The 10,629-nt window shown below is 47.7% G+C and overlaps 1 protein-coding gene across 1 annotated transcript in view; it reads left to right on the top strand.

Moving 5' to 3' along the window:
* Window positions 1-10,390, top strand: part of COL4A6 (collagen type IV alpha 6 chain) — a gene marked incomplete at its 3' end in the record, with an annotated part of 301,135 nt that extends 290,745 nt beyond the window's left edge. The window contains exons 33-43 of the mRNA XM_017863099.1: window positions 416-543; window positions 637-744; window positions 1,334-1,405; window positions 1,728-1,853; window positions 6,241-6,357; window positions 6,689-6,850; window positions 7,029-7,127; window positions 7,319-7,395; window positions 8,718-8,916; window positions 9,019-9,165; window positions 10,274-10,390. Of these exons, the coding sequence (XP_017718588.1) occupies window positions 416-543; window positions 637-744; window positions 1,334-1,405; window positions 1,728-1,853; window positions 6,241-6,357; window positions 6,689-6,850; window positions 7,029-7,127; window positions 7,319-7,395; window positions 8,718-8,916; window positions 9,019-9,165; window positions 10,274-10,390 (1,352 nt within the window). The remainder of the gene's footprint in view (window positions 1-415; window positions 544-636; window positions 745-1,333; window positions 1,406-1,727; window positions 1,854-6,240; window positions 6,358-6,688; window positions 6,851-7,028; window positions 7,128-7,318; window positions 7,396-8,717; window positions 8,917-9,018; window positions 9,166-10,273) is intronic.
* Between the last annotated feature and the right edge of the window lie 239 nt (window positions 10,391-10,629).

Here is a 10,629-nt window from a genome sequence, read left to right as displayed (position 1 = left end):
CAAGCTCCGCCTCCCGGGTTTACGCCATTCTCCTGCCTCAGCCTCCCGAGTAGCTGGGACTACAGGCGCCCACCACCTCGCCCGGCTAGTTTTTTGTATTTTTTTAGTAGAGACGGGGTTTCACCGTGTTAGCCAGGATGGTCTCGATCTCCTGACCTCGTGATCCGCCCGTCTCGGCCTCCCAAAGTGCTGGGATTACAGGCTTGAGCCACCGCGCCCGGCCCTGCTCCCACTTCTGAAGGGATACTCATAACAAATTTATTTGCTTCTCAATTGTAGGGAACCTTTCTAATGTGAAAACAGCCGCCACTATCTTTTTTAGAGTTTCTTCATTGGGTCTAGCTCCTTCAGCAATTCAGAATCTACTCTTTCCCATGGAGGAATACACTGCTAGAAATATGGCCTAATCCCTCAGCATTTTTCATGATTTTATAGGCACAAAAGGAAGAGATGGACCAATAGGCAATATAGGCTTCCCTGGAAACAAAGGTGAAGATGGAAAAGTTGGTGTTTCTGGAGATGTTGGCCTTCGTGGAGCTCTAGGTACCATGCCACATGATAACCTTATTCTGAAAGAGTTTGGATTAGCTTCAAGCCATGCCCCATTCTGAACTTCTCCCTTGGTTTCACATTTAGGGTTTCCAGGGATTGCCGGCATGAGAGGAGATCCAGGACTTCCAGGCTCTTCTGGTCATCAAGGGGCAATTGGGCCCCTAGGACCCCCCGGATTAATAGGACCCAAAGGTATGTGTATTTGGGAGCAGGCAGTGGGGAAAAGCCTTTCCCTCAACGAAGGACACCAACTACTTTATCTTAGAAGATACTAGCTAGGGTTAAGCCATGCCTACAGGAGTCATTGGACATGAGGAATCATGGGAAAGGAAGATGAAGAGTAATGAAGGCAGGCAAGCATGTGTGGGAAGAGAAGAATATGGAATCCATGAAGAGAAGAGCTAGCAAGGAAGGCAATTGCCCTGGCATATGTAGTCTTTCCCTGACTTAGAAATTGGGCAGTGAGTTTCTGGAACCATTCTCTGGGAGCTAACAACTCAAGGTCTTGACATTGCTACTCTGAGTTCTTCAAGATACCTAATGAGCTGCCATCTTACTCCCAAAGCTGTGTTGGTCTCTGATAAGAGTCATGAGAACCTGTGGTGTAGGGTATAGGTTGGGAGTGTTTTCTTTTCCCCTAGGGCATTAAGTAAATGCCTCAAAAAAGGCCAGGACTTTAAAATAAGGACCTTGCAATGCCTTTGGGGGCAGGTAGCTACCTCTTGCTAATGCTTCATGATTCAGAGTTGCTGGAGCCATTTTTGACATTCTCTCCCCTCAGGCTTCCCTGGATTTCCTGGTTTACATGGACTGAATGGGCTTCCGGGAACCAAGGGTACCCATGGCACTCCAGGTTAGGAAGACCCTCAGGGTGAAGAGGAGGGCATCAGCTCTTCCAGAAGCTTGGCAAGGGCTGGCCATGAATTCTCGACTGTGGTGTATCCCATATCCTTGGACTCATAGCTCTCCTTATCAACCTCCAATTTCAGGTCCCTTGATATGGAGAAGAAAGAGTACGGGGTTTTTTCTTCTATTCAAATTAACTTTCTTTCTTATTACTTCAGTAATCTGCCTCTGGTGTCTGTCAGTCAGGCTTCTCAGGCCAGTCAAGTGAGCTAGGCAGGAAGGCCTCACCTCCACTGAGGTCTGCCCCCTACCCCTGCATCTCCTCCTAGGACCTAGTATCACTGGTGTGCCCGGGCCTGCTGGTCTCCCTGGACCCAAAGGAGAAAAAGGATATCCAGGAATTGGCATCAGAGCTCCAGGGAAGCCGGGCCTGAGAGGGCAAAAAGGTGATCGAGGTGAGTCCAAGTCAGGTCTTGTAGAGGCTGAGCGAGGCCTTCCTGGGGGAGTCAGGTTTAGGGTACAGCAGGGCCATGTGGCTCACAGGGTTGGGCTGTGAGTGTCTTCACATCTCTGGGAGTCTCCCAACCCAGTGGGAATGACTGCTGAGAAGGAGAGGATAGGCTGTGCTTAGCATTTTCCAGTGAAGACTGTCAGGGCACAGTTCACCAAGTCCATTTTAGCCTCCAGATTCCCTTCTGCTCCTCCTTACTAACCTCAAGCCTCTCTGGCATGCTTGGTCAGAGCTTGGAATTATTGGTCCTGAGGGACAGGGCTTGTCCATTTAGTGAGAGGTTGGCTGGCATTTCCTCAGTGTCCAGTGTGGATGGCACTCCCAGGGCCCTGGGAAGACAGTGTGGCTGCTGGAAGGATCCCAAGACTAAGATGATACAAGTCTCCACCGGACAGAACCACAGCATACCCTGAACTAGAATTTGTTGGGTTTACTAGAAAGCAGGTTCTACCCTAATCTCGGCCCCTGACTCATCACATGGCCTGAAGTCCCTTTCTGAGTCTCCCTTTTCCCCACCTCTCAGAAAAGTAGAATGACTTGTGTCTTCAACTTTTCCTGCAGGAAAGTTCAAAAACCCGTGTACGTTCCATCTCCATGTTAACCAGGAAATGAATTCAGCATAGCATCATGGTTAAGAGTATGGGCTCTGAAATCAGACTAGCTGGGTTCAAATTCAAGCTATACCTCTCACTAGCTATATGACTTTAAACAAGGAAGTTACTTTTTCCTCAATCCCAAATGAGCCCTTAGTTTTCCTTTTCTATAAAATGAACATAATAACAGAACCTACCTCATAGGTTTTTTGAGGAATCAATGAGGAGCGAGGTAAGATATACAAAAGCTCGGTGCCTGGCACATAGTATATACTTAAGAATGTTATTGCATGTTACCTGGGGAAATCATATTTGCAAAATTTCCTGTTTCTCTTTGCTCTGGGGCTTGAGGTCTCACTACATTTTGTTTACGTGCATGTTTGTATAGTGTGTGTATGTTTCCCAGGGACTATATTCATATATTAATTCATTTCCTGCTGCATTTTAAATTGATGCATCTGCTGTTTTTGTGTTTCTTCTTCCCTTTGATCTGGACCAAACTGTTCTTTTCTGAAAGCCAGCAGCTTCTCCAGAGGAAGGGCTCAACGCAGGGTCCAAGCCTGCCCAGAGACTGTCTTCTTTCATAGGATATAAGGAAGAGGGAACTGGATAAAAGCACAGGGACATTTTCTTTTGTTTTCAAATCTTGACGGTCATTAGTTTATTCATTTTCTTTAGCTATCTGAGATAATAAAATCATAATTACACACGTAGTAAATAGCACAGGTTAAGAAGGATGCATTTCAGCAACATAGCACTAAGCAAAAAACAAACATGTCACAGAGGAATACATTTGGTATGATTCTGTCAATAAATGTTCAAAAATAAGCAAAACCAACCAATACATTGTTTAGTGATATATATGGTCAAACTGAAGAAAAAGGAAGAGGATGATGAACAAAATTCAGGAGTGATTGCCTCTGAGAGGGAGGGAAGGAAGAAGGTGGAGGGCACACAAGGAAATTCAAACCAAGTGACATCTTAAGTTGAGTGGTTGAAACACAAGCGTTCATTGTATCTGAATTATTCTTTGCATAATGTTATAAATATTATGTCATGTCCTCTCAATATCTAATTAAAACAATTTCTTTAAAAAGAATACAAGAAATATCATACTACCCACCCCCCCCACAGAAACCTATCTTTGCTTTGACAGTGGGAGTCAGTGCAATATGATGGTTTACTCCTAAGAAAACATCATAGAGTGGTTGGGTGCAGTGGCTCACACCTGTAATCCTAGCACTTTGGGAGGCCATGGCAGGCAGATTGCTTGAGCCCAGGAGTTGGAGACCAGCCTGGGTAACATGATAAAACCCTGTTTCTACAAAAAATACAACAATTAGCAGGGCATAGTGCTGTGTGCCTGTAATCCCAGCTACTCAGGAGGCTGAGGTGGGAGGATCACTTGAGCCTGGAAAGTTGAGGTTGCAGTGAGCCCTGACCACCTCAGTGCACACCAGCCTGGGCAACAGAGCAAGACCCTATCTCAAACAAACTAACCAATAAAAAAAACTTCATAGAGCAATCCCTCTCATTACAATACTGTTATCTAAATAACTTTCAGTGATACTATTTGTTTTCATGTTTGCACTAAATATGTAGAGGCTGCATTTATATATTTTGTTTTTTCAAGGCTTTGACACTGGACTGAGTTGGAAAAATGGGCTGTTTTGCATTTTCATCTGCTCATTTAAAGTGTTTTATTCTTAAAGAAATGCATGAGCTTTTGCAGTACTTAAAGTCAGTAGTGCCTTTATTTCAGGTTTAATAACACGTAAGTGTAATTATAAAATCAAGAAACAGTTAAAGGGAAAAACAGTCTCCAAAAACTGCCATGGGAACATTTATAATTTGTGTACTGCCTACCACTGCCTACTCTATTACACATGTTTATTAGGTAGCATAATTTCAGTTTATATATATATATATAAGCTGTATATCTATACACATAATATATGTGTAGAGCTGTATTTTCAGAAAAAAAGTATACAATATGTCTTTCTTTTCAGATTTTTACCCTGGGGATAAAGAAAAATATTTCAAAGGCTCACCAAGCCAGAAGTAACAATGCTATGAGTACCACCACATGGCTTAGCTACTAGTTTTCTTTTTGTATGTGTGTGTGTGTGTGTGTTTTTCCCCCCAGACCTAAGACGGACCGTTAAGAGAAGACTTTTTCTCAACAATATTATTTTTTGCCTTGTCTAAACGTTTCAAGATTCATTGAATTAATGAGCTGTTTAAAACACCCAATCGGCCGCGCGGTGGGCTCCAAAGCTGTAATCCCAGCACTTTGGAGAGGGCCAGAGACGAGGCGGGATCATGGGAGGGTCAGAGGACGATCGAGAACCAGGTGCCTGGCTAACCACCGGTGAACCCCGGGGTCTTAACTAAAAATACAAAAAACTAGCCCGGGCGGCGAGTGGTGGGTTGCCTGTAGTCCCCAGATACTCAGGAGGGCTTGAGGCCAGGAGAATGGGCGTAAACCCGGGAAGCGGAGCTTGCAGTGCGCTGAGAGGAGATTCCCGGCCCCACTGCACTCCAGCCCGGGCAACAGAGCGAAGACTCCGTCTCAAAAAAAAAAAAAAAAAAAAAAACACCCCGGAACTCTACCCCATCAGATTTTAATAAATTTCATGGATTTACCATATTTCAAGATTAATTAGGAGGAAATTCAGCATATTTTTGCCATTTTCTTGTCACAGAAGATAAAATTCGATATTAACATTTTGGATTTTCTTGTCGCAAACAAAATTAAGAATCTCAACCACCAGAACAGTTTATCAACCAGTTTGAATCCATTTATCTTCATTTGAATATCTTCTAGACTATCCCAAAGTAATTAATACATTATCTTCCATGCTACATGAATAATATCAACACCTACATTTGTGTTTTCCCATCAAGATGACCATCTATGTATTTGATATGTGAACATTAAATAAATCTTCTGTGATCAGATGAAAGTTTTGGTTTCGAACATATTACAATAGAAATAGTTCCAAAAACAGAAAACATGTAAAGCAGCATTAAAATTAGAGCAAATGAGTATTCAGTATCTATTGTAATAAGTGGTTATTCTCTTTGGCCAAAAGGGAGGAGGGATTTTACAGAGACATTTGTTCCATAGGCAATTAAGCAATCACTTGGCTCATATCATGAATGACCTATAAAAGATTGTTTTCCAGTTTGCCTAGAAATTGCAGAAGATAGCCCTAGAAGACACAGAGGCACCACACTCTTGCTGCCTCCATTCTAATTGGTCTGGTGTCTGTTCTGACTGGCTGGGGCCTGTGGCCTACGTTCTATAACCTTTGTGCAGCATCAGACGTAACTGGCTAACTTAAGAGGTGTTTTTTGACACAGACAGTAGGTTTAAAATCACTTTGGAAACTTAAAAGTCCAGGTGCTCAGTCATGCCTTCTTTTCTTTCTGGTGTGGGGGAAATTGGCCTAAAATATTTCCATTACCACTGAGGTAAGGGAGCTAGAACTTTCCAATGAAATGCAGCTCCAGCTCTGAGCCCTTGTCAGTTAAGTTTGTCTGCTTTCTGGGAAGGAAGGATTAGGGGAGAAGAGCCCTCTGCTGGCGTTCTCTGGTCTGGCTCCTACCTAACTGCTTCCATTTTCTCTGTGTGAGCTTCCATTTTCTCTGAGCGAGCTTCCATTTTCTCTGAGCGAGCCTGGCCATCTTCCGGGCACACGGAGCCTATCCAGCCCCTTTTATTTATTCTTGCAGGTTTCCCAGGTCTCCAGGGCCCCGCTGGTCTCCCCGGTGCCCCAGGCATCTCCTTGCCCTCACTCATAGCAGGACAGCCTGGTGACCCCGGGCGACCAGGCCTAGATGGAGAACGAGGTAAAGACAGGAAGCCCAAAAGAGGGCTAGCCACCACCTTTTGTCTGACATTTGGGGAAGTCATGTATACAGCGCAGCCAAGTCCCTGTTGCTGGACATACATGGGCGTGTTTGGCTTCACATCCCTCCCCAAGCGGGGACACAGGGGACTTCAGCCAGGTGCATTTTGCTGAAATGGTTTGGGAAAGTCTGGGCACTAGGACCCCACAGATGGTGAGGGAACATTCTCCGTCCTGGGAATGGGCTTTGGAGTCCTGTCAGTCCCCAGGCCTTCAGCAGTGGCTACTACCTGCTCACTTGCCCCTTGCCCCTCTTCCGATCTTATCCCTAGGCCGCCCAGGCCCCCCTGGACCCCCAGGTCCCACTGGGCCATCCTCGAGTCAAGGCAACACCGGAGACCCTGGCTTCCCTGGAATTCCTGGACCTAAAGGGCCTAAGGGAGACCAAGGAATTCCAGGTTTTTCTGGCCTTCCTGGAGAGCTAGGACTGAAAGGTACGGCTGCTTGGCTGGCTGCTGGGCCCTTCCCCACTCCACGGCCAGGGCTCCTTCTGGCAGTCCTGTGAAGAAAGGCCGGTGGCTGATGCTCTTCCCTACCTCACCCCTGCCTATCCTCCACCCCTACCACCCCTACCATGCCAGGACCTGACTTCCTTCCTTTGGACTTTGTCAGGCATGAGAGGTGAGCCTGGCTTCATGGGGACTCCAGGCAAGGTTGGGCCACCTGGAGACCCAGGATTTCCCGGGATGAAGGGGAAGGCAGGGCCAAGAGGTAAGTTGAGAGCACCTGCTTGGCTGATCCAGAGTTCAAGGGAGGGGCCTGGTGGTAAGGTTCCTTCAGGCGTCATTGCTCACCACACCAAGAAAGCCTGGATGTCTAAAGCAGCTGGATCAAGCGACCCCAGGGAGGCAGTTTCTCTCCCTTGGGGATCCTTCAGCCTCTGTCACCTCTGAGGACTGAAGACCACTGCTGCCTTGCCACCATGGATCCTACTACTGACTGCCTCTCTCTGTGTTATCTCTGCATTAGTGGGCATTGGGTTTGCACTCAGATCACCACCCACCTGTCTGCTCAACTCAGAAATAAAGAACCATCTTTCACATCCTTTCCCACCCCACTCACACACATGCAATCTATTAGCAAGCCCTGAGGCTTGTACCTCCTAAATGTGCCTTGCATCTGTTCACCTCGCAGTACCTCGGCTGCTACCCCCAGATCCAAGCCACCAATAGTTCTCATGCAGCACCCTTCCTCCCCCCACTCTAGCTATCAACTTTTTCACATAGTGGCCAAAAAAAGCTTATAAAAACATAAATCATCCAGTGGCTTCCTGTGGCATAGGAATGAACACTAACCGTGGCCCGCAAAGCCCTGTGTGATGCCTCCCTCTTCATCCTCATCACCAGCCCTTCCCCTTTGCTGCTGCTCACTGTACTCCTGCCGTACTGGCCTCTTTCAGTTATCCAAAAACACCAAGTCCTGGCCTACCACAGGGCCTTTGCACATGCTACTTCTACTTCCCAGAGTGTACTTGCCCCTCTACTCTTTAAATAGCAAAGTCCTTTTTTTTTTTTTTTTTTTTTTGAGACAGAGTCTCGCTCTGTGACCCAGGCTGGAGTACAGTGGCCGGATCTCAGCTCACCGCAAGCTCTGCCTCCCGGGTTTATGCCATTCTCCTGCCTCAGCCTCCCGAGTAGCTGGGACTACAGGCGCCCGCCACCTCGCCCGGCTAGTTTTTCTTATTTTTTTTTTTAAGTAGAGACGGGGTTTCACCGTGTTAGCCAGGCTGGTCTCGATCTCCTGACCTCATGATCCGCCCGTCTCGGCCTCCCAAAGTGCTGGGATTACAAGCTTGAGCCACCGCGCCCGGCCAGCAAAGTCCTTCTAATGTTTTAATGGTCTCAGTTTAAATGCCATTGCTTGCAAAAGGCCACCAATCACTCTCTAAAACAGATGCCTCCACCCCATGCCACCCTCTACTCCCTCCCAGTGTCCCTGTGTTAGTCCTTTCCTCCACAACACTTCTCCCAACTTGCACTCAGATTAACAGTATTTGTCAAGTTAGGCATTATTCGTCTTTATCATCAGACCATAATCTCCATTAACGTCTGTCATATTCATTGCTCTATGCCCAGAGCTACCAGGACCCTGGCATACAATAAGCACTGGGGAAATATTTGTTCCATGACTTACTAAGCAAATTATGCTATTAGAAAGGCAGCTGGCTGGCACCGGGTTCCTAAGCTGGGATGTCAACTGGGGTTAGAAGCATCCCCTCAGCCTCCTTGGCACTGTGTTCTAACCAGTGAGTAAACAAGCCACCCTGGTCCTGAAAGAAGACTCAGCTTACCATATTAGCAGCAAATGCTTCCTGACTGCCTGTCACCCACTGGGCCCAGCGCCCAGTGTTGGGCCCCGAGGAGACAGGATGAATATGACCCAGTTCCTGCCCTCGTGGAGCTACCCAGCCACCGGGGAGAGAGATGGATAAAGAAGGCATTGTATAATATCACACAGTGCCATCCTGGAGATATCCAGATATCCTGTGGGGACAAACAAGGTAGAAAACGGTTGATTGCAAGATAGTAAAGAAGGCGTCTAGGGCCCCAGCCACCTCCCTCTGCCTCAGCCTGATGTTCTTATTTCCCCCACCTGCCCACAGGCTCTTCTGGCCCCCAAGGTGCTCCTGGACAAACACCAACTGCAGAAGCTGTCCAGGTTCCTCCTGGACCCTTGGGTCTACCAGGGATCGATGGCATCCCTGGCCTCACTGGGGACCCTGGGGCTCAAGGCCCTGTAGGCCTACAAGGTGAGGAGGGTGCCAGGGAAAGGAGATTTGTTGGGTAGTTGAGACAGCTTGGCTGAGAGACTGGCTTGGACGTCCAGCTCCAAGGGTTTGTCTTCATCAAGCGTTGCCTCTGTTCCTTCACAAAGCTCCCAAGTATCCTGTTGGGGAGAAGAAGGCCCAGCAGGGTGGTTGTACTTGGTACTTGGCTTTAGAGGATGTGAGGGCAGAGCAAGGTTGCTACTCCAGACCACTCGCCCCTCTCTAATGTGCGGCAGAGAGATGGAGGGAGTGTGGTGGTGAATAAAGGGCCACACAAGACAATGAAGAAAGTCCAAGGCTGGGGGACAGAAAACCTGGCCTCTAACTGGAGTAAGTTAGAAGTCTGTCTGGGTCTCGCCGTCCTCGTTTTTTCTTCTCCTTCTCCTTCTCCTCCTCCTTCTCCTTCTCCTTTTCTTCTTCTTCTTCCTCTTCCTCTTCCTCTTACTTTTATTTATTTATTTATTTTATTTTATTTTTGAGACGGAGTCTTGCTCTGTCACCCAGGCTGGAGTGCACTGGCGCCATCTCGCCTCACTGCAACTTCCACCTCTCGAATTCAAGTGATTCTCCCGCCTCAGCCTCCCAAATAGCAGGGACTACAGGTGCATGCCACCACACCCAGCTAATTTTTGTATTTTTAATAGAGACAAGGTTTCCTCATGTTGGCCAGGCTGGTCTCAAACTCCTGACTTATGGTGATCTGCCCGCTTCGGCCTCCCAAAGTGCTGGGATTACAGGCACGAGCCACTGCACCCGGCCTCGGTGTCTTCATTTCTGATATGGGATGCTAGCAGTTGCCCTGCATAATTTCCAATGTTGCTGGGAGGATGAGAAGAAGGGAGGAGGAAGTGGGCATGAAGGGGCTTAGATAGGCTAAGTCGAGGGCACTGCCCCAGGGCAGAGATGCCTCCATGAACTAAGAACTAGCCCAGGTGGCTGCAACCTTGATGTGCAGTGTGCACACCAAGTCGACAGCCAGTGCACCGTCTCCTAGTGAGTCTTGGGCATGACACACAAATCCCCTTTCCTGGGGAAGGCACCTGAGGACCCTCTACATTGAGTACCCTCCTTTGGGCTTTCTTTCCTGCAGGCTCCAAAGGTTTACCTGGCATTCCCGGCAAAGATGGTCCCAGTGGGCTCCCAGGCCCACCTGGGGCTCTTGGTGATCCTGGTCTGCGTGGACTGCAAGGCCCTCCAGGATTTGAAGGTCTGATGATGCCACATTAGGAGGCAGGGGCGGGGGGCGGGGTCTGGGAGGGTTTGAGGCTAGGGGGTGAGTAAAACTTCAAGTCTGAAATTTAGTAAACCCAGTGGTAGAGATTGACACTCCTAAGATGCTCAAAAACTGGGCTCTAAGTCCATTCACTCCTCACTACCCTCTGAGTCTGTGAAGGGATACCCTACATTCTGGAAGGCAAAGGACTGTTCCAGATCCTTTTCTGGGCT

This window comes from Rhinopithecus bieti, unplaced genomic scaffold (assembly GCF_001698545.2).
Source record: "Rhinopithecus bieti isolate Rb0 unplaced genomic scaffold, ASM169854v2 scaffold_68554, whole genome shotgun sequence".
Lineage (NCBI taxonomy): Eukaryota > Metazoa > Chordata > Mammalia > Primates > Cercopithecidae > Rhinopithecus > Rhinopithecus bieti.
Note: the sequence above shows the minus strand (reverse complement) of the source record. Positions and strands in the feature narration are given on the sequence as shown.